Source organism: Botrytis porri (assembly GCF_014898465.1).
Source record: "Botrytis porri strain MUCL 3234 chromosome Unknown BPOR_011, whole genome shotgun sequence".
Lineage (NCBI taxonomy): Eukaryota > Fungi > Ascomycota > Leotiomycetes > Helotiales > Sclerotiniaceae > Botrytis > Botrytis porri.
The window spans coordinates 1,530,468-1,553,657 of NW_024066085.1; the positions used below are offsets into that span (position 1 = coordinate 1,530,468).

General features: G+C 39.7%; 8 protein-coding genes across 8 annotated transcripts; 5 read left to right on the plus strand and 3 right to left on the minus strand.

The window, feature by feature from the left end:
- Positions 1-621: 621 nt before the first annotated feature.
- Positions 622-1,497, minus strand: EAF01_008477 (uncharacterized protein; the record flags this gene model as incomplete). Its single annotated transcript, XM_038916733.1, has 1 exon — positions 622-1,497. The coding sequence occupies one exon, from the start codon at positions 1,495-1,497 to the stop codon at positions 622-624; it is 876 nt and encodes a 291-aa protein (XP_038768095.1).
- Positions 1,498-3,902: 2,405 nt separating this feature from the next.
- Positions 3,903-4,479, plus strand: EAF01_008478 (uncharacterized protein; the record flags this gene model as incomplete). The annotated part of the gene is made up of 3 exons (XM_038916734.1): positions 3,903-3,907; positions 3,995-4,312; positions 4,368-4,479. 3 exons carry the CDS (start codon positions 3,903-3,905, stop codon positions 4,477-4,479), a joined length of 435 nt encoding a protein of 144 aa, XP_038768096.1.
- Positions 4,480-5,055: 576 nt separating this feature from the next.
- On the minus strand, positions 5,056-7,606 carry EAF01_008479 (uncharacterized protein; the record flags this gene model as incomplete). Its single annotated transcript, XM_038916735.1, has 10 exons — positions 5,056-5,099; positions 5,158-5,744; positions 5,799-6,052; positions 6,114-6,182; positions 6,237-6,275; positions 6,335-6,914; positions 6,977-7,205; positions 7,252-7,369; positions 7,418-7,463; positions 7,518-7,606. 10 exons carry the CDS (start codon positions 7,604-7,606, stop codon positions 5,056-5,058), a joined length of 2,055 nt encoding a protein of 684 aa, XP_038768097.1.
- A 792-nt stretch (positions 7,607-8,398) lies between these two features.
- EAF01_008480 (uncharacterized protein) lies at positions 8,399-10,125 on the plus strand (the record flags this gene model as incomplete). The annotated part of the gene is made up of 4 exons (XM_038916736.1): positions 8,399-8,597; positions 8,640-8,715; positions 8,765-9,026; positions 9,079-10,125. The coding sequence occupies 4 exons, from the start codon at positions 8,399-8,401 to the stop codon at positions 10,123-10,125; spliced, it is 1,584 nt and encodes a 527-aa protein (XP_038768098.1).
- An 860-nt stretch (positions 10,126-10,985) lies between these two features.
- On the plus strand, positions 10,986-13,436 carry EAF01_008481 (uncharacterized protein; the record flags this gene model as incomplete). Its single annotated transcript, XM_038916737.1, has 3 exons — positions 10,986-11,431; positions 11,477-12,470; positions 12,516-13,436. 3 exons carry the CDS (start codon positions 10,986-10,988, stop codon positions 13,434-13,436), a joined length of 2,361 nt encoding a protein of 786 aa, XP_038768099.1.
- Positions 13,437-15,513: 2,077 nt separating this feature from the next.
- Positions 15,514-17,046, plus strand: EAF01_008482 (uncharacterized protein; the record flags this gene model as incomplete). The annotated part of the gene is made up of 1 exon (XM_038916738.1): positions 15,514-17,046. One exon carries the CDS (start codon positions 15,514-15,516, stop codon positions 17,044-17,046), a length of 1,533 nt encoding a protein of 510 aa, XP_038768100.1.
- Positions 17,047-18,139: 1,093 nt separating this feature from the next.
- On the minus strand, positions 18,140-18,703 carry EAF01_008483 (uncharacterized protein; the record flags this gene model as incomplete). The annotated part of the gene is made up of 2 exons (XM_038916739.1): positions 18,140-18,269; positions 18,345-18,703. 2 exons carry the CDS (start codon positions 18,701-18,703, stop codon positions 18,140-18,142), a joined length of 489 nt encoding a protein of 162 aa, XP_038768101.1.
- Positions 18,704-21,558: 2,855 nt separating this feature from the next.
- Positions 21,559-23,157, plus strand: EAF01_008484 (uncharacterized protein; the record flags this gene model as incomplete). The annotated part of the gene is made up of 1 exon (XM_038916740.1): positions 21,559-23,157. The coding sequence occupies one exon, from the start codon at positions 21,559-21,561 to the stop codon at positions 23,155-23,157; it is 1,599 nt and encodes a 532-aa protein (XP_038768102.1).
- Positions 23,158-23,190: the final 33 nt, after the last annotated feature.

A 23,190-nucleotide genomic window follows, 5' to 3' on the forward strand; every position in this document is an offset into this window, starting at 1 on the left:
TCTATAGTTAGAGAACAGCTAAGTTAACCTTATTAGTTTCATAAGTTTGGAGTCACAACATTGTAGTCATAGTAAATCATGAGGTGTTGTCAAATCGTGTTATTATATTAAGTACCCAGAAAGCTGGTCTCAAGCTACAGGTGCAAGGCCATGAGAGGCCACACGATTACCAAATTCAGGGTGGTCATCATTGGGTATTGTAGTCAATACAAGTAAGTCATGAAGTAGTTGTTGAAATTAACGAAGCCGGAAGAGTACATTCAAATTAGTTCTAATTCTGTAAAGAATCGTCAAGGGGAGACTTCCCTTCCAAAGTCAACGGAATATGCTTCAAGGTCTAATCAAGAGTTTTTCTTCAAGGAAAACTACGTGCTGGAAAAATAGGTATATTTGTTAATATTCCAAAACTGACACCGATACAACTGCTAGCAGTCTATCGATAAATCCAAAGCTTAATCGAAAAGAGGCATAAGAAATAAGAACACAATCCAAAAGTCAAAGTTCCCAGAACAAAACTCTCATCTTCCCCCCCCCCCCCCCCCCCCCCAAAAAAAAACCCTAGGTAATAAACACTTCCCACCATTGACACTCTATCATCACCACCTCTCCCAAGCAACTCATTTAATGCTGAATATCAATCGCAAAGAAGTGTACCTCAGACTTGCTATTTCCTTGGTTATAGTTACCAGCCTTGAAGTAGCTCTTTGGGCTATCCAATTGATAAGTGTCCAATGTCTTTGCTGCACCTCCATTAATAGCCACACTCAACTTGCCTCCCTCGTAAGCAATCTCATAAGAGAACTTAGATCCAACAGCTACACTCCCAACTTGAGTAACAATCTCATTCCCACCATCTCTGGTCTGCTCAACACCCATGGAAATTACTCCCTTAGAGTTATAAAACAATTCGCAAACAGGCTTGGAAGATATACTATCATCGATATGAATTTGACCAATAACCGTTCCGTGTGCAGAATCATCAGCAGTAATTACTTGAAGAGTCGCACTGAGTTTATTGCTTGCAGAACTTGGACTCCAGGAACTAGGACTCGCTTCGCGAAGCTCGGTGCGGCAATGCTTGGAGTGAGCAGTGGTGACACAGCCGGTTGATACGCCGCCTGGTACTTTCATGACGATTGATCCGTCGGTGTTGGTGTAGAAATAATCTTTCGATGTGTATCCACTGCATCCGGCGAGCTTAGAACCGGCAACGGAATTAGGATGTCCTTGGGTACCACTGGGGAGTTGGAGTGTCCATTTTGAGAGATCAATGTTCCCGCCTGGAGCACAGGTGGGCTTCAAATTGCCGGAGGAGAGACCGGTGCCGAGAGCTGCAGAAGTAGAAGTCGCGGTTGAGGTACCGGTGGATTCAGTACTGGAGATGGTTGCGCTAGCAGGTGTTGCTTTGGTAGAAGACTTTTGAGCTGGTGCAGCGATGGCAAGGCCGAGGAAGGGGAGGAGAACGAGGAGTTGGGGAATTGTGAATTTGGAAGACATTTTGATGAGGAGTTTGGAGATGATTTTTGGTACAGAAGACAGTGGAAGAAATTGAGAAGTAAATACTGTATTTAACGAGAGTGTGAAGGAATTGGTGAAGGGGAAAGAGAGCGAGTAGTTATTGAATGATGATATGGAAGTTCTCCCTCAAAACTCATATATATAATCTCCAAAACATCAAATACACACATGAAGTTTTCTGCACCTCAATAACTTCATACTTTCACAACCCAACACCAAAACCTACCACAGAATCCACCACCCCCCAACTATAGAAACCTTCCTAGTCACCTTCACCACCCAAAACAAGGATCAAAAATAATCAGTACGAGAAGGAATCCGCTTAACACAACCACCCCGACAAAATCCATCTATTAACACGAACTCCAAAATCCCATAAGGATTTAAGGTTATACCTCACCCCAGCAAATCCGCTGACATCACAACCGCGATCGTCCAAATTTTTAGTCACCGTCATACGAAGGATCAAGGAACCGGGAATCATTTCGCGAAGATATGTAAGTGTGTTAGTAAGCGGGAGGGGGGTGTAAGCGCTTTGTTGGGGGTAGATATTGTGAGATTGTGATTAGATGCGAGGATGGGAGATTGGAGTGTGGATGTCATGCGAGGAATGGTTTTTTGGGATTTGATGGGGGGTGAGGTAAGAAGTTGAGTGATGTGGAGCGGATGGTCTAATTTTGGGAAGTGATGCGGGAGGAACCGTGGATGGGAGATGATTTATGTAGGTGTAGGTGCGCTTGGTGTGAAGGCTACGAGTTGCTACGAGTTGCTAAGGGAGTTCTTGATTAGGGAGGAGTTGAGTTGTGTTGAATCGTACTTGATTGATTGGGTAATCGGGGTAAGTTTTGTGTTGCTTCAGTGAGATTACCAGCGATGGGAGGGATGGAAGATGATCGATTAAACTTACTAATCATAATAGGTCTGCTAATTTATTGAATACGGAGTGTGTTTGAGATGTGAAGGTATGGTTATACATAGTTGCATATCCAAGTTTAATATTATGATTCCAGAAAGTTTTAGACAAATTCCATCGTTGTCAGTTAAGAAATTGAGAGCTGACATTGTTGTTGTGGAAATAGAAATGGAATAGCTCTATTTTTTGATAGAAAAACCAGATAGTCTACTTAATATATACGTGATGACATGGATTCATTCATGAATACATTGAATGGGAATGAGTAAGTCTCATAACTTTAAGTCTTTTACTATTGTCACAAGAATAAAGATCAAATTCTGTGATGTTTGTCTAGATCGGGGTAGGAAATGCCCATACCAACACGAACTTACTTAATTTCAACTTGCTGAGTTACCTGAGTTGAAATCTCGATATACTTGATTAACATCAGAAGCACCTATCATACTAGGACAACTTATATGCGGTTTACCTTTTATCTGCCTACAAATGCGGTTCTTTGATAAGGAGCTCAAGTGTCCAAGTTTTACTCCCTAGGCTCTTCGCACGTATTAGCCAATCTACAAGCGACATGAAAGCTCTCATTCAGCTCTGCGAGCGCGCTTATAGAACAGCCTACTCAGTGAGCATAAGATGGAGTTCAGCCGCGGCGTTTGAATTTTCCTCATATAGACTGCACACAAATTATCTGTACCCATGGATTATCTACGGATAATCCGCTCCACAGGTTATCTGTCAGAGGTTTTATTTATTTTGTAGATTATCTATCAAAACTTTAAAATTACCTATTTTGTATAAATAATTTGTAAATTATTTATAGATAATTTATTTATTTATAAATATATAGATTATTTGTAGAAAATTTGTAAATTATTTGTAAATAATTTATGGATATATAGATTCTTTGAAAAAGGTGGAAAATCTTTGCTTTTTTTGCTTAAAATATAAAGCTATTTCTAAATTATTTTCCAGTCTAAAAGTAATTCAAATTTATATTTATATTAATTTTTATATTAATTATAAAAGATTATGAATAATTACATAATATATAAATAAATAGATATTTATAAATAATTTATATTCATTTTATAAATTACTTATCTAAATTCTGAATTATTTGTTTTATAAATAGATTATTTGTGGATTATTTATTAAGGCTATTATCTGCTTTATGAGTACTCGTTGTACAGTCTATTCTTATATGGCCCATTGGGTAGCCTAGACAAAGATTATATGATCTCGCATATATATCGCGATACTGCGCCCCCTGCTGCCTAATTTTCCAATACATACGCGTTTCCCAACATTCATTTCCTAGATGGTATATTGTCATCGCAATTTTTCATAGATATATGAGTTTGATGAAATCCTTTATCTTTGGACTTTTCCTTGAACAAAGAACATCGATTGATTTACTCGACATAGTTTCGGGCATACCAACTTCATAACACTCCAATCAGACTTCATCAATATGGGGTAAGTCATAATATCACATTCCCTTATGACTGCGCTCTCTCTATCCACTCTGCCCCAAATGTATCACTAATACATTGCACGGCTCAGTTACACACACTATTGGGAAGTCAAAGACCAAACCACATGGTCCGAAATCTGGCCTCAACTAATTTCCGACGCCAATCACATCATCAAAACACTCGAAAAAAGTGCTCCTCTCCTCGACGAGAGAGATAACTATCATCTCCCCACTATCGAACGCGGAATTTTCATAAACGGACAAGACGAGCATGAAGATTTTATCCTGACCCAATATAAAAGCTCTGGTATTAACTTTTGTAAAACCGCAAGGAAGGAATATGATGCTGTTGTCGCAACTATTCTCATGCGTGCGAAATTGTTGGCTGGGGATGGGTTCAGTCTTTCGTATGTATAGCTTTCAATGAAAGCTGTGCGGTAAACAGTGCTAATATTTAGATAGATCTGACGGTGATTGGGACGACGAGTGGCAACACACTTTGAAAGTTTATGTCAAATTATGGCCAGATGAGAAGCCTACTGGAAATATCTTTGACTCCGAAGAGCAGTATTGATGAGGAATCCACGAAGAGAAAACTGAATGATCTTAATGGACTTTCTATTGTATGGTGAGATTTCAATAGATGAAAGAATAATTCTAATCTTACCAAGAAATAATCTTCAGGTTAACCTTGATTGATACCGTCCCGCAAGTTGAATAAAAGTCCAGAGTATGCTAGATAAGCGAAGTCCACGGTAGCAAATATATGTAGTGGTATTGCGTTTCATTAGAAATTTGACGTGAATGATATTTAGCTGTATGGCGAGGAACAGATCGTATCTCACCAGTCAGCTCAAACCCTAGGTGGAAATGAAATTTTTGGCAAGCCGCCTAGAGCCGAAAATTAATATCCACCGATAAAGGCAAGAATTAGCAAAATGTTAATCAAATTGACACATCTGTTTCTAGCGCTCAAATTTGAGATTAGAAATTTCCCACGTCGGTTGAGCACAGATCATGTTACACTGATTCAAATTGACCTCGCCAAAACACTATCGACTCTGTTCCATGAAAACGATTCCCAAAAGAATTGCATAAACTTTATAGATTGTACTATTCAGCCGCCAATGGAAAGGAAGTCCCAATGTTATTATTGGACAGCCGCAACGGAATCCATCGCCATACGTATTTGATCTTCGAGGTGACTCTGGTCAGTGGTTTTCTGTCATATTATCGCAACTAGTAGACTTACCTCGCATTCCTTTCAAGGCTTCATTTGCCGTTGAATAATTCTCCAAGGCATCCAGAATCATTCTGACGCCTTCATGCAATTGAAATAACAATTTATCCGTTCTCTTCCTAAGTCCATCTTCAAAAGAAGTAGCCTGCTTAATTGCAAGAGTCTTGTGGCAAAGCATAATCATTGAGTAACTTGCTTGCATACTGCAGCAGGCAAATATTGGCATCATGCGGGGTGGACTTGTTTGCCTAGTGCTGTTCCAATAAGAAGCGTTCCTTGGATCTGAAGGCCGTGGCAATGGCAAAGCACGGAAAGATTGGGCGATGTTGAATGCGGATTGCATGCATACCTTTGACGAAAATCGACCACTGAATGGCAGGATCGGAGAATCGAAAACAGAAATATCATCAGGTATTGGGGAGTTTAAAATACCGGGGCTGAGCTTCAAAGTGGCTGTGGCCTGCTGTAGGTTATTGCTACAACCGCAGGCGGTACCTGGATTTTGCCCAACAGAGGGGGTGGAAGACAAATCACAATGTTTCTTCGTGAAGACTGGCATATCGGAGAATGCACAATATCGATGAATCTTAATCCTCGCGCTTCGAGGATAATTAGCTATTACCGAACCGAAAAGAAACAACCCAAGAACGTACCTATTCAGCTTGATACGTGTCATCATTCGCAGGCTTTTTGCGACGACACTCTCTGAAGGTTCCATATCATCCACGTTTTCATAGGACCACCTTTCTGCGTTTTCAACCAGCGGCTCAATGGTCCTTTCCAATCCTGTCATTGTCTCCCAGAGCTTGAGATCATGAGATTCTGATTTCAAGGATGATTCGAGATCAATCACGAATTGTGTCGCTGTGGCAATCACTCTTTGTGCTTCAAGAAAAACATACCAAGCCTGGATTCTATGCACTTAGGTCACTGTTTTTCTAGAACTTAAACTGAAATTTTGCACTCACATCCGAATCAGACTCAAAGGTTGGGAGTGGCGTCGTGAACCTTGGATCGGAGAGGAGAATAGAGGGCGCCTACATAGCTTTGGTCAAACTTGAAGGAACAAGCGCTTCGAGAGTAATACATACCATGCAACTAAGTATAGAGCCTTGGCAAATGCAGACGTACTTTCCAGAAGTTAGCGTCAGAGCTGAAGGTAAATGTAAACCGCCGCTTCTAATCATACCGTCATCCACCATACTCGTCTATCTGATTCGGCATATGCATAATCCACTTTATCCTTTGAATGTAATCCCAAGTCCATGGCAGATACCAAAGCTTGTCCACACCTCTTGCGCATCTTCGAAATATTTCCTCGTTGGGAATATTCATAAGTGCAAAGCAGCAGCAATGCGATTGTACTCTCCGCCTCCAATCTTACATGCGGGTGGACTTGTGTGCGATATATCTGCATCTCTTGGGCGCTCAGAGCCTCCCCAGGGTCCACTATAGACTCTATCATCTCATTCTCAATCTCAATGCCATCGATCGCTAACTGAGCGAAGATTTGCGCTTGATTCCGACGTAGTAGAATAGATTTTGGAGATGTGGGCCTTGGATCATCAGGATGTGGAATTAGTGCAAGAAGTGCGGAGATCGCAAGGGTCATCGGGGAAGCAGATTGAAATTGTGGATTGCTCCCGCTATGAAATAAGATATCATTTGGTCCCTGTACTCCGGTTTCCAATTTATCAACAGCTTGGTTGATCAAGGGGGGTGGAAGAACAGGAAAATACGGATGGATGTAAACATAATATGCGCTCAAACTGCCGCATCAAAATTTGGTCAGTCGTGTTACTCGATGTTTATACCTACTGACAGAACTTACATGTCCTCGTCGTTAGCATAAGTTCTTACTACAGGTATCTCTGTCTCCCTTTGAAAGGGATCTTCTAGCACATTTTGTGGTAAGAATTCATCGTTCAATGTTAAAGGTTCTTGATTCCCTTGTATGTTTGGGTCAAATGCGAAGTCCATATCAAAGTCCAATTGTTCATCGCTTTGGAGAAGACCAGCGCCAGGGGTGGCCAATGAAACCACCGGGGCTGGACCAGTAACTAAGGACAGGTCAGAATAGTGTTTGGCAAATGTTTGGTTACTTACGGAGCTCATTTGGTGGCGATTGTTCTATACGACCTTCGCTGTTGGTGTTCTTCTTGCGTCTTCTTGCACCACCTCTCTTGCTCGGTGTATAGACGCAATCACAACCTCGATTGGCACACTGATGACATTAATTACTGTATTTTCAAAATCCTAAAGTATCACTTACATTTGCACATGGTGTTTTACCATTGCATCGAGTGCGTGCAGCACGACTGGCATTACGTTAGTAAACGTCTTCTAAAGATACTGGTGGAAGATAACGTTACCATTCTAGGCATGCCACTTTTACAGGAGGTGCCAAAAATTTCCTGGTGGCGGGTTTCCTGTGCTGTGGGTTTGTGGTGGTGGGTATCATATTACATGTTGGTTTCCGCAAATGCTCACTCAAACTGCAGGGTTCTCCGAGTACAGAAAAGAGCCTGAATACTGAATGAAGTGGATGGTGTAGAAGTTTCGGCGTGGTGGTGGCCTTGCGGTAGTCCCGTCCGTATAAATGGTTCAGATTGAGAAGAAAATCTTCAAACTTTGGATGAATAGGTGCAGTTTGTCGACGATGACAGTGATGAAGGGGGTTTCATATCATAAAAATTGTGTCATACGATACAAATCATGGCGGATCCGTGCACGTGTGCTTACTCATCAACGAAAATATGAGATCTTGACTTAAGTGAACCTTGCCTGGGTAATCTTACTCAAAACTTTATTTCGAACCAAACTACCACCCACTTCAAAGATATAGATGTAGATTACTACATTACATCCATTGCAGTATCCTTATCATCCATGGCAACGACAACATCTTCAACATCTCCAGAATAGGGCGACCCCAAGCACGAAAAGGCCAGTGTTACTTGATAACTCGCTATCTATATGCTTCGTATACCGCCATGCTCATTGTGTTAACGTTACATTATTCACCGACAGATACCTTCAACGATTGATCCACAATTCCGGAGTTTATGACCTGAATGGAATCTCGACTGCGTATCAATGGTGTGAACTTCCCGGCCCCTCAGTTTACCCTGCGGCTACTGGGCATGATACCCCCATCTATGTATCTTATTAATGATAAGGTATCCAACATATATATATATATCTGCAAATGTATTTCCAATGAGAGGATTCACTGTTCATGATTGTCTTCAAAATGAGTCTTTCAAAAGTTACTACATGGTTTTTCCTCGCCCGTTCGACTGCTCAGGCTCGATCTTATGTTAGTACTTTGCCAGAAAATGCCCAAGGACTCTTCAATGAGTCCATGGACTATCTGGATCGGGCATACGACGAAAATGCTGGCTATCTTTATGAAATGAGTGGAGCTTCTGCGTTGAGACACGAGACCAGAAGTTCAGCATGATACGCCATTGGACTTTTGGCAAGGAACCAAGGCTCGGATGTATCCGAAGCCGAGAAGATAATCTCCAATGTCATTGGTGGTCAATTCAAGGACCCTCAAGCGCAGTGGTGAGTTTAGTTGTATCCGGTGGTATGAGGTATCGACTGAAAACTCTAGGTATGGGGACTATCAGAAGGAGCCTGAGGAACCAGAAGTGGGAAGCTCGTATTATGCACCGAGTATATACAATTCATGGGATCCAAACTGGCGTGGTTTCATAGGAACAGCCTTTATTGTTGGTCTTGAGGAGTTTGGTTCCCTAATCTCGCCAAATGTGACTAGTCTGATGCTGGAATCATTGTATAATTCGACCGTGGGTGACAGTTATCGTGTCGGTGGAGTAGATGGCGATAATTTGTATCCTGCCTATACCAATCCTGTGAGTGCATCACCCACCCCATGATGCATAATCTTTATTAATCAGCTACTAGTCAATAATGAGAGCTTTTGTTTCCGGATGGACCGGTCGTCGGTTGAACGACAGTAATATGACAATCGCCGGCGAGAATTATGCACAACAAATCGTTGACTTATTTGATCGAGCCAACACACTTTCGGAATTCAACAGTGGAACTTATACTGGCGTCTCTTTGTTCGCCATGAGTTTGTGGGCTAAGTATTTGCCAGAAGATTCTGTGATGAAACAAAGAGGTGCCTCGATGATCGAGTATACTTGGGAAGCAGTATCTAATCTGTGGCATCCTCAACTTTTGAATGTTGCTGGTCCTTGGGATCGTTCATACGGTTTTGATATGACAAAATATCTGAGTCTTCTGGCACTCCACATCTGGAACGCTGTAGGGAAGTCAAAGTCTTCAATCATCGACAAGCCTTATATTATGTCACACAATGCCGATTTTGCTTACGGTCCATTATTCGCAATATTGTCCGACTTCCACAATAGATTGATACCAGCAAATGTGACAGATGCCCTTGTAAATTTCAAAGGAGAGCACACATATATTTCTTCAACCTATTCGCCGCCGTTCGACTACTGTCCTCGCAATATTACAGCTTGGCTTGCAAACAACATCAGTATTGGCGCTGAAACATTCAACGAAAATGTTATAGGTGGACCTGCTAAGAATCAAGGCACCTTCAACCCTGCTCTTATGCAATGGAATACTGGCAATGGAATTGGCTGGCTCACGCTCTATGCAACAGAAATGCATGTGATTGCCGAGGCCGGTAGTGGTTCTTTAAATTTGACGTATCCGAAAGGAAATGATACCTCAATTTTTACCTTTTTGGTATCGCCATTTGCCGCAAAGAGGACTATCTCAACCATTGAAGATATACAAGGGTTGCGTTTGAACGTGTCTGGTACAATTGACATGAATTATACCTTGTCTTACGCAGGAGAGTATGGCGGCACAGATGCCACTATTAATGATTTTGAGTATTGGAATGTAACCTTCTCAATGCCAACCGGCTCGACTGAAGTACCTCACATTCTTCTAGAGGTTGATCTTTGGTAAGAAGCGCATTAGAGGTGTGTATATATGTATATAGTCAGACTCAATAGTTCATGATGCGTTATCTAATACTCCTGGAGAAACTTGCTCATTATTGAGAATCATAGCACGCGACCAATGGGCTTAGGTAAATTTGGTGCTGGAGAATATAAGCGAGAGAAATATGATGAAGAGAGAATCGCATGCAATATTATCATCTATTATTATCGGTTCATTGTTATTATTGCTAATTTTGATTCTATAGGATATACCAATCCGGTGTCTATGACGACTTTCCAATCTCCATCAGTCGAAAAGAGTTACAAGGTTCATTGAATTACCCCATGATCAATAATGACCCTGCCAATCCACAGATGCAATGTCTGATGATCCTGATTAAGAAATCTAAGCTGTTAACGTTTGAAAACATCTTAATGATGTGAATGAATCAATTATTCCGATCCAGTTGAACGTTCTAACGGATTGAGGAATTGAGAGTTGAATGTCAGAATGCACTGCCTCCGGACCATCAACTTATTCTGACCACCTGGCACTCGAGGTCATCATTGCAAAAGTGGCTGTGTTCCAAAAGTCGGGCTATCACCATGCATTTTATTTCCAATTACTGAATAACTTGTCAGCTTTAGCACATTTCGTGGCTCATCCTCGTACTTAGCCGTGGTTGAAACTATTGCGCCAAGATTGCGCGAGTGCTTGTGGCGCTTACTTACAGTGAGTCTCTGATAGCGTATTATGCAACTATCGTTGCGTGCCCAGCTCTGGTATACATTGACAGAGATGTTTTCTGTAAATGGAGCACAATATCCTTTTAATAATAACAAAACAATCAAAGAGAAAGACTATTATTGCATCGTTTCAACCTCATGGAAGCTATCGGTGGCATCGCTAGTGTCACAGGGGTGGTGGGATCCATCGGACAAATCGCAGGCGGCTGTAAAGTCGCCAAAGAAATCATCGGTGACATTGGGAACGCACCTAACGACATCATAAGGCTTGCGGAGTGTATTAAAAGCATCGAAAAGAGCTCGAATGAAGTTCTACGCCAACATGAACAACTAAAGACCCATTATGGAATGCAAGATATACCTGTGGCTGGAGCACATATGCTTGAAGCCATTCGATCTGTTGAAAACAAGCTCTCTTCATCCGCGGAAATATTTGGCAACTCAGAGACAGGCTCGAAGAATAAGTGGAAACAATTCTGGCATCGACTGAAATATGCTGCAGATAAAGAAGAGATTAAAAAATTGATGCAGTGGGTGGATAGCACCACACAACAAGTTACGCTAGTTCAGCAAAATTTGTCAAGGTATGGCAAGACTTTCTCAATAACTATATTTACTGACTTCCTCAGGATTTTTCAACTCGAACAAAGTGACTTATTGAAGGAAATGAGTAGCAAAATTATAGCAGTTCCGCATGTCATTCAAGATTCCAGAGATGCAATCATATCTGCGCAACAAAACCAAACCGAGACACTTCGCTTGGAGATGCAAAAGAATCAAAGTCGCTTAGTACAGATCATGTCAACGACTATAGCTACCAAAGCGTCAGAGGATGTTCGTGAGGATCTGTTAGCGAGCTCAAAGGGAGCCATGGAGAATTGCATCGAAGCACAACGTTTAGATATTGGGCCCCAAGTCCAATTTCTTGTTGGCAAGTGTTTGCAACGCAATTTGCCAATACATTCAGCCAAACTTGCAGAAAAACGAGGTAATAATGTGGCTGTGTCTCTTTCGAGTTCAAACCATGTCACGCCGATATCTAACCATGCTTTATCAACACCCGATAAGATGCAGCGGAGGAAGAAAAGAAAGAGCCTCGTTTCTTCAACATTCTACAATTACAGGTTTCTCGGGATTAATGTCTCCATGGCAGTCTCATCGTATGCCAATGGTCAATATCAATTCTCAAGGTCATCTTCAGACTCACGCGATCTATCTTCAACTTCAGTATCTATTTTCCTCACGATACCGTGGGCCAGAAGGGGTCTCGATTTACGATATGAGATGACTAGCGTACCTTATTCTCGCGAAAGCTTTGTTTGTCTTAGACCATATTACACGCATCCAGATGGTAGCGAATTTCATACAGCAGCCATAGAATATGACGTCGAGACAGCGCGCAGCTTAATAAACCAAGGAAGGGCTTCCCCACTGGATAAAATTGAGAACTTTGATGATCTACTACAATTTGAGGATTGGGGGCCAGATGCTGAAAGCAGCGATCTACATTTTGAATGGATGGAATTTGTTCTTGGGTACCAAGTCAATAGATATATCGATATTGACGAGCTTCTTTTTTTCTTGTGTGCATACATTTTGGAGGTACCAGAGTCAATGGGTGTGGTTATGCATCTATGTTTGGAATCTTCGCAAGAGTAACATCTCCAGAACCTGGACACGGCGTTTTCGCTGTTGCTTGTGGATCATCCGTCGCCAGAACAAAGTCAGCGAATAATGCGTCTCAGGAATTATGAACCGTTAATTGACTGGGATTGTCACGAGTTACCAAGCAATCCCGGTTTCTATCTCGAAAATAGTCGTCAACTTTTTGAAAATCCTCGAGGAGATGAAATGGAGGCTGCTTTAGATAGAGGGTGTCACTACCGCTTGGTATCTGACAATGAAGTGCACGACGTAATAATTCACTACTCTCATGAGGATACTCGACATTTTTCACCTGAGGTATCGATTCTGAAGTTTATCAGTTCTTACACTGAACCCAGAAGCAGAGAAGAGGTCATTCACTGCTGCAGTAACCGGCTCAAAATGTTGTTAAAAAAAGGTCATAACTTAAATGGAAAGGGTGTATTTGGAGTGATACAGTTCTCTCCCGAGGATCGGCTTGCAATTTATCACTCTACAGTCAACTACGCAACTAGTACTGGAGTTTGGAAGGATCTCAAAGAGATGCTTGTTCAGATAGGGTGGAACGAAAGAGAGATTCAAGAGTTGTATGATGAAGAGATCTTGATAGGAGTCTCCACTTTAATGGAAGTTTTGCAATACCACACCATAAAAAACGCACGGGAAGAATTCCTGCAGCGGCTGCTTGATGTTGATGATTACTCATGCTTTTATTCCGAAGAACTCCCAATAGAACTAGCTACGTTGCCATGGTTTATTTCTGACGCTATTACCCATGCCTGTCTTCAATGGCCAGAAAAAATCGACATACCGGGGTCGTGGCCAGAAGAACAGGTTGTCATGGAATCGATATCCGAGAAAGATCTTATTATGCCATGGTGCTTGAATTTCTATTCTCTCACAGTAACGCATTCGCGTTATTATACATGTATTCACTATGGCTAATACTACACGAAATGCCATGTTCCTCGAAAGGAATGGGATCCGTATTATAGTAATATGTAGCTCGTCGATATTATAGAGGATATGGAAAGCGACGAAGAAAGAGGCTAGAGCTAGGTGAGAGTAATAAAAGCATTCGCTTTCAAGGTTTAGCTTAAAATGGCCCCAAGTACCGAGGCCGATTTGAACGATTTAAACAAAACCCTAAAAAATAGATTTTTGTTTAATGTAAAAAGAAAATCTATGATTTATATATAAAAACTCTTAAGAAATAATTTATATTATATAGAAATTTAAATTTTTAAAGATTTACTACATAAAAGATTATATTATTAATGAGTCGTAAGAAATTTTCAGCTTTATTTATATTTTTTTAAATTTCATTTTAAAATTTTCTTTAAGAAGTATATCAATATTAAAAGTTTTTTATTTATAGTTTTTCAAATAGTTTTCCTTATTGTATATAAATCATTATAAGATAAGTAAAATAAGGATTTCTCATTATATATATTTTTTATGAGAAAAATTATTCTCGATTATTTCTTATTATATATAGATTAATGTTACGGGAGCTGCCTCTAGGGTCACGTGGAAGTGTCTAGAGATCTCTCGAGGTGGTTTAGACTAGACTTCAAGTAGGAATTCAATAAGGTTGTAACTGGTTGCAATTCTCGTAACTATAGTAATGAAACTAATGATTGTTCTTGAGCACGAAGCTCTACATTATAATGAAACTCATTCCCTTATATAGATCTTCGTACCTCATGAATCGACAAGTCGATTACCGTAAAGCCGATTTCGACAAGTCGGTTTCCTGATCACGTGATGTCCATCCCGTGATCTATAATGATGCTACCGCTTATCTAACCTGTGCTCTCTAGCCGATTGTCCCTACAGCGCTGTTTCCGTAGGTCCCAACACCAAGGCCTTAGGTTTATCTTATAATCCATGTTGCGGTGCGGGTACCTCCGTAACAGTTAACATAATTTGTTTTTATTATCTCAAAAATAATTTTTTTTATTCAATAAAATAATATCCTAATTAGTTTAATGATAGAAATTAGTTTTAATATAAGATCTCATCATTTTCTAAAATCTTTAATTTGAATATAAATTTTAATTTTTAAGATAATAAAAATAAATTATATTAGTAAATTTCGTAAATTCTAATGAATAATTTCACCTCTTTACTTTTCATTTTATTAATTCTTTTAAAATTGTATACTGAATTAAATGTTTTTTCTTCTTATTTAGATACTATTAAATTCTAAACACATTTTTAATTCAGGCAAAAATCTATTTTTAGGGTTTTGTTCAAATCGTTCAATTCGGCATGTCAATCAATTCAAAGTAGCATCACTAGTAGCGACCGCCAATACCTTGAGTGTCATTCACAAACCATAGGTTGAAGGATAGTAGGAGTGTAACTCAGATTTTTGATTCTTTTCACAGGACTAATAAGATTTTTTGAAATCATTGGAAACCATACTCTCACGCGCTTTCTAATAGCATTGGCATCTAACCAATCTTACATCTGTACCTGTAGCAATACGAGTGAATATGCACACATGAGTGTACTAGCGCACTAGCGCACGAATGTAATGTATATAGCTCTCGTACACAATATCAATCAATGTATTGAACCTATTATAAAGACATTATAATCACCACTGTAGTGATCCTATATCCACTACTGCTCTTATGCAATCAGCAAACAAACTGTTACAGGGCCTGAGCTGTAGTTTATTAGATATGGACTGAACTCACGCCTGGTGAATCCACTTCCAAAAATAATTGCTATGCAAATTCCTACACATCCTGTGGCAGTGTAAGCATCACGTGATTGTGATTTGGTGAATGTGACAAGTTCAATCTCACTGCGTACCTACTTATTAGCGTAGGATTGCAATGATAGCTATTAATAAATAGGTGTTCTTTTCTCCTCGAACGATCCTTTTGCTCTTCTTGTTTTAAAAGACCTTAATAACTTTCGTTCCTTTACACAAGATATACCCAACCTCGTTAGTTTGGTTACTTTAGTATTTCATCAAGTCCATTTTCTTAAACTGCAACACTTCGCTATGCATCGGGCACTTTTCCTCCCCGAAATTGTTGCAACAATTCTGGAGACAGAAAGGTCAAGCCCTGGCTTTCTACATACTTGTCTCTTTGTCTCCAAAATCTTCTCAGAAGAAGCATGTAGAATTTTGTGGTACTCATGCGGAGCTTATTGCTTTGCTGAACAAGGGACGCCCAATATTAGACATCTCGCTCAAATCGCCATTCAAAATACTGAGAGAGCGCAATACTATGCCGACTTTATACACGTGCTTGAATTTTCAGAAGAAGAAAGTGAAGAAGAAAATGAAGGAGAGGAGAATTGGGTTGGTGATGAGGCGGATCACGATGAAGCAAGATGGCACAAGGAGCTCACTTCTTTGCAATTCCCTCAGTTGAAAGACTTCAGCCTTCACGAATCTAGTAACGCGACCGAACTGAATACGGGAGAGTTCATCAGCCATTACGCGCAACCGAACATAGAGAGCTTCACGGTGTACCAAGGAAGCCGCATTTCCGATGCTTTGTTTGACAAACTAACACAATCTTGCCCAAGACTGAAATCTCTTCATCTCAGTAAAATACGCGCAAGTAATCTATCCAAAGATGGACTCGTTCGATTTTTGAATAGGACGGATGCGCTTACTGCCCTCGTCATTCAAACTGGGGTCTACGATAGTTGGTCCTACGAGGCATTTGAAGCCATAGCCAAGCTTCCAAATCTGACATATATTGAGATTCCTGATATTCAGGACAATTGGGTCAAATCTGTCTATCAAGCCAATACTTCTACTCCTTTGTTCCCAAAATTGGACGTCCACTTAAGTGCCGGCATTTCTGAGCGTGATTTAGAATGTTTGGCTCACCATGTCCCAAAGTTGGAGGATCTATCTATCACCTTACAAAATATGCCCCCCTCACTTAGCATCCTCGCATCTGCATCAAATTTCTCACATCTCACAAATCTCAAAGTCGAATTTGGACCACGGAATCGCATCAGCGGCAGCGATCTTCTACTTCTCGCAAGGAACTGTCCTTTACTATCTTCTCTTTCGCTTGGAGTAGTTGACGATGACGCGTTTTCTCCACCGGGCCCTGCATCCCGCCCTTCCACTACCGGTATCACTGATGATGTTATTGACGAGGTCGCTCAAGCATTAGGAGACAGTATCATCTCTTTGAGGATCATTTTTGACCGCTCCGATTTGCTTACTTGGAGTTCCATTCTTTCTCTCGCTCAGTACTGTCAGAATCTAGGGGATTTGACAATTTCCTGCAACTTTGATTGGCAAGAAGCTATGAGTGGCACGTTCGAACACACTTTTCCCGCTCTTGAAAACCTGGATCTTGTTTTTGATAGTATTTTAAGAGAATCGCAGGTTGCGAATTACGACGAAGCAATGATCCAAAGTTGTGCTCAGAATATGTTTGAATTGGCGCCAAAATTATCGTTGATCTGGATTGATGGTGCAAATGAAGGTGACGATTGCTGGAAGTCGACTGTTCAAAAGATATACTACGATAATTTGAGTTTTCTCGAGGCCGAGGAGGATTAATTTCATGAAAGCCATAGGGAAAAGCTTTTTGCACCGTAAGTTCTTGTGAATCGCAGAGAGCCCCTGCGGAGCGTTCATGTCTACAGAGATAGTTGGCTAGCTATCTGAAAAGCTGGTAATCAATAGTATGTGGCTATATGGAGGAACTATTATGATTTGTCTGCGAATTGAGTACTGGGGTTTTTGTAATTTTCGATGCTGGGAATGTTAATCTAGTCAAGTCCGAAGAAGAAATCGCGACAACTTAAGCATCTGTGATAAGATCAGATGCCTAGATAGAATCGTTCAGAATGTAGCTAGCAATGTCAAATATAATGAGACGGCTGATTATTTTTCATCTCGTAAAATTTTCCACGGAAAGCTTCATGCCAGACAAGTAACAATGAGTGGTATAGATTCGTGAGAGGTTGATAAATCTGCGTTTTAGTATAGCTTTTGAATCCTACTAAGTAACCAGCTTATTCATTTTATCAAAGATCAATCGTCGTTCGGATTACTCATTATCTTTTGTACTTTGAAGATTCCGGCCGTTGAATTTCTTCTGAATAGGTGCCTTTGAGAACAGAGCTCCAATGGATCCCCTTAGTTTCGATTTATCAATAAATCTCTCCATACTCGCCTTTTCTAGATAATCGGCACCTCAGATTTACATCACAATACCGTGGAATAGACTGCCCCAAACTGGAAGACAGAAACTTGAGCCTTACTAGACTCGTCGCGCAAACCAATCAGAGTCTTTGAAATTCGAACAAAAATATGGTTCTATAGCCTCTTACGGGCGTCGAACACTTCTGGAATCAATTCAGAACAATACTTGTACTTCATACTTAGCAAGACAAGGATAATAATCGTGCAAATGAGCTCCTTTACGCATTGATGCTATCTGTAAAAACAATTTTCTAGTAAATCCAAACCTAATCCAACCAGTATGCAATTTCTTCTCTTCTTCCATTCCACACGAAACAACCCTCCAATGCCAAAATTCTTCCTAGGAAGACACAATAGAAACAAACTTGAATAAAACAATCCCCAAACATCATCCCCAACTTTAATAGACAGTCGAGCTGTCAAATATGAAGGATCAATTCGTCATCTAAGGAGTCTTTGCCTTCCAGGTATCAAGCGAAGTCTGGCAAACGGTGACAGCAGTCAAGTGACCTTTATCAACAGTTCCTCCGAGTTGAGTGCAAGCAGTATTAGCTGCCTTGCGGTTCTTGACGCATCTATATCACTAATTAGTCACCAAACTTATAACATCCCTCCTAGAATCCAGGAGAAGAGAACTTGAATATACATACGTCTGATAGCCATTGACACACTTCGTCTTAATCTGAGTTCTCTTCGTCTTATCCTTCGATTTCGAGAAATCGGTAAGCGAAGTCGAGGGACAAGCCGTCTGTCCCTTGTGGGCCTCAGCAGTGGCATCTGCCATCTTTTTCTTGAGATCGTTGTATTTCTTGATGGCGGCATCGTCTTTGGTCTTGTCGCCTGTCTTGACGGGTTTGGGCTCGTTGCATGTTTGGCCGTCGCGACCGAAGAGTTGGGTAGGGTCTGATTCGATTGTGGAAATCTCAGCAGGAGATGAGGTAGGAGCTGCGGAGACGATGGCGGGGAGGAAAAGGAGGAGCGCGGAGGCGACGAGTGGAGAGAGCTTCATGATGATAGTTGTTTAGGGAATGAATGATAAAATCAGTGATAGTATTGTGAATTGAGAGTGAAGAGTGAAGTGAAGAGAATGCTGTGTGTGTATGGAAGTTTTGATATAGCGAAGATAGTTGAGGATATTTATATTAGGAGGGCCATGGAAATTTCACAACTCAACACGTAAAAACTTCAGTCAATTGTGGGTAGGAAGTTCCTTCGCCGATGTGCCTCAAAGCCAAGAAAAAAGGACGTAGGTATGTCACTAAGCATCGAATTCGAGCGTTACATTGTTTCTCCAAAGAAATGAATCTGACTGATCCTTTGAGGAATACCCCGCACAGCCACCAAGCCGAGATCATTACTTGCGGCACTTATTGGGAGTTTCAGACTTTAGAATACGAGGTATCTGCAGGACTTCCTTGCTTTGTAGTAATGAATGGATACACAGAATTTCACATCGACTCTGAATACTAGAAAGGGAGAACTCAGGGAAAAGGATATCCAGAACTTCCCCCAATCCAAATCTGAACAAAATCTGATGGAACTGAATTAATGGAGTTCAAATATTGGTATAGAGACTCAAATTTAGAATAGAGAGAATAGCTTTAGCTCCAAGCGTAAACCGTTTTGTCGAATTAGAGACAGACTAGTCGATAATATTCCTATGGCAACTTGCGCAACGATTCTGTCTCCGAATGACAGCGGGTCTTTTCGGCTGAGTAGACGGCGAAATATGCGATGATCCCAATTCTATTTGAAGGCTGATTGAGTCATTAATGCGCTGTGCTGCTGGCAGTATCAAATGCAACATGTATATCATCGAATCCTTTCACAGGCATGTACGAATGAAGATCTCTAAGGTTACACTTGTGAGCTCCAATAAGCATCCGTATCCTGTCCCCTTGCAGAAGAGACTCCAAAGTTTCTGCCGAGTTCCGAAATCAGATTAAGATAATAATTCTTATGTGAGAATTTAAATGTCAGAGGGCTGAAAGCTCACCCATGATCATCATACCATCTGTTTTCCTTGGGTTCACAATTACTGGCTTACCGATGATGTAACGTTGATGTGAGAGGGCCCCATAAATACAATAAGCTTGTATAAATAGCCCTATAGCACAGTCAGCCCGAGCCTCAACCCCGAATAATAAGGATCTGAAGGAATTTCATAGAATGAAAGGAGGAATGAATGAAAAGCACAGTTTATTTTGAGGTTAAAGATTTGAAACGATCTGTCGGTCGGAGTTAGGACGCGAATGAGAGTCTCGTTTGTGTATTGAGAATGTGAGGGGCATTCAATACACGTACTTGTTTAATACTAAATAAGTAATAGAAAACATTCTAATTGAAAATTTCATAGAAATTCCTAAACCCTATAGTGGTAAAGTTAATATTCCAGACGAAGGGAAATTCAATATAAATTCACATATAAATTTTTATTATATACATTACAATATTAATAATTCTTTTATTATTAATGAAATGTTTATTTCATTAATAACAAATATAATTAGTTTAAAATGAGACTCTATTATTGAATTTTTATAAGAAAAAAAATAAGAGTTCTAAAAGGCCTTAGAGATTTTAATATTTATGAATATTAGAATTATAAAAAAGATAAATAAAAGAGTATATATATAAAGACTAGGAAAAGATTAAAAAAGAAAAAAGGAAAGTAAGTATAGAAACTATAAAGTAAATAGAAGATATTAATCAAAATTTTAAGGAAAGTCTACTTATCTTATTTTCGAATTGTTCTTTAAATAAAAGTTTTATTATTATATATATTATATAGAGTATATCATATATACAAAAATATGAAATAATTTTAATATATATATTTATATTTTATTAATTATTAATTGAATTTAATATAAACTTAATAAATAAACTTTTAAATTTAAAAGTCAAGGTTAGATTTCCAAATTCAAGAAATTTATTTTAAAACCTTCTTGATTAGAATAAGCTTTGTATGATACAAAGATTTATATCAATCATATTAATACTTTAAAAACACTCTTTTCAATACAGAATTAAGATATTGAAGACTTTATTACACTAACCAAGCGTTCACTTCGTCAACCACGAATTCTGCTACTACAGGAAAAACTCATTGTTCTATTCTTGGCTTGCCCAGGAGGATACTCGAAGTACTTCGGCCTCAATCGTAGGTTAGTGTGTGTTTAACCCTTTCAAACGTATTCCAATACAAATCTTCAGTTGCGTTTGTTGTTCAATTTTGATACCTTTAATAGTTGAACACAAGTGCCCAAAATTCAATATCTCGTGAGGAAAATAATCATATTGATATAGAGTATACCCGAAAGACTTATTCAGAGATTCCATGAATTAAAATCAGGCCATATGCTTGAATATTCTTAATGCACTAGTGAAGATCTTACGACATAGATCAGCCATTGAGATACATAGTCCTATGACATGTGTGAGTGATCAAATTATTACCCATCTCGAGCCTGCCTGGAACAACTCTTTCAGGTGTCCTTCAGACTCATCAAATGTAATGTCGAAATTCCTAGGTTGACATTATAGGAATCATAGTGAATGTCCTTATATTAGAAAGTCTATAGTCTATGTTAGCGAGGTCGCTAAGTTGGTAGCTTTTCTTGATTTGAGAATTTCTGTACATGAGTTTACCTCCGTAGACTGAACACACATGATGTCAAGAGCCTTTCAAGAGAGATTTTTGAGGAGGTGTGTTAAGTCAACTACCCCACTTTCCGACCACCCCCTCTTTTCGACCACCTCAAAAACCACACCGCTTTGAGTAATTATAAAATTTATACTTTGAATAACTCAACAATGCTTTAATCAATTGATTTGAAATTTTGATATTATTATAATTGTGATATGAAGAATAGATATACCGAAGAAGATATCGCAGAGGCTCTTAGAGCGATTACAAATGGAGCAAGCATACGAAGAGCTAGCTTGGATTATGGTGTTCCACGTACCACACTTCACGATCGAATATATGGTGGAGTTTCGCATCAAAAAGGCGCCCAAATACTTCAAAAGTTATCTCCAATTCAGGAGAATCGACTAGCAGAATGGATATTAGTACAGGAAGCTCTTGGTACTAGCCCTACACATCGTCAAATCAGAGAGATGGCAGAGCACCTCCTTATTGTACGAGGGGAGGATCCCTCACTTGGAAAGAAATGGATACATAGCTTTTTTCGAAGGCATCCTAATATTGGAACTAAGAAGCAACATCAAATCGATTCTGCACGAGTTTCAGGTGCTACATCTGATATTATTAAGAAGTGGTTCCGGAACCTCGCAATCCCTGAAATCAAGGCTATTAAGCCGGCCAACAGATGGAATATGGATGAAGCAGGTATAATGGAGGGTCAGGGTCTTAATGGACTAGTAGTAGGAAGCACTGATCGAAGATTTATTCAAAAAAAGCAACCTGGATCTCGAATTTGGACCTCTTTTATAGAATGCATTTCAGCCAATGGAAAAAGCATTACTCCCCTTGTAATATATAAGGGAAAATCAGTTCAACAACAATGGTTTCCAACAGATTTGACTCTATTCAAGGGTTGGAACTTTACCGCTACAGAAAATGGATGGACTACAGATGCTACAGCTTTAGAATGGCTGAAAAAGATCTATATCCCTCAAACCACCCCTATTCAGCCGGAAAATTCAAGACTCCTCATTTTGGACGGACACGGAAGCCATGAAACTACAGCATTTATGTTAGAATGCTTTAATAACAACATATATCTCTTATTTCTCCCACCACATACGTCACACGTACTACAACCACTCGATTTATCTGTGTTCTCACCCCTAAAAAGTGCATATCGAATCGAACTTAATAAATTAAGTCTATTATCCGATTCCTCACCAATTGGAAAGCGCAATTTCCTTTCTTGCTATCAGAAGGCTAGAATAGAAGGTTTAACTATTCAAAATATCAAGTCTGGGTGGCAAGCTAGTGGTCTTTGGCCCAAAAATATGGCTAAACCTCTTATGAGTCGACTTTTGCTTGAAAATAGCAATAGAGAGGTTTTATCACTTAATCCTGAATCTGATGATGATCCTATTCTTCAATGGAATATATATTCATCGTTTATTCAATGGAAAACCCCTCAAAAAGGAGCCGATATCAGAAAATATAGAGATATAATGATTCAAGAGAAGGAGATCGATTTGCCAACACGAAGATTACTATTTCGCAAGATTATAAAAGGATTCGATGCTAAGGATTATGAACTCTTAGAGGCAGAGAATAAGATTAGAAAGCTAGAATATCAATTAGATGAAGCATTACCTAGAAAAAGGCGAAAGGTTGTGGTATCTCCAAATTCGAAGTTCGCAGGGATTAGAGCTATAAGGCGTACACAAATTGAAGCTGGAGATCGTGAAGATGAGGTAGATGATAGCTCTAGTGCTATAGAAAGTGATTCTACAGGCGATTTCATTGAAGTCCAATAGTTATTGAGTTATTAAAGTTTTAAGTGTAGATAA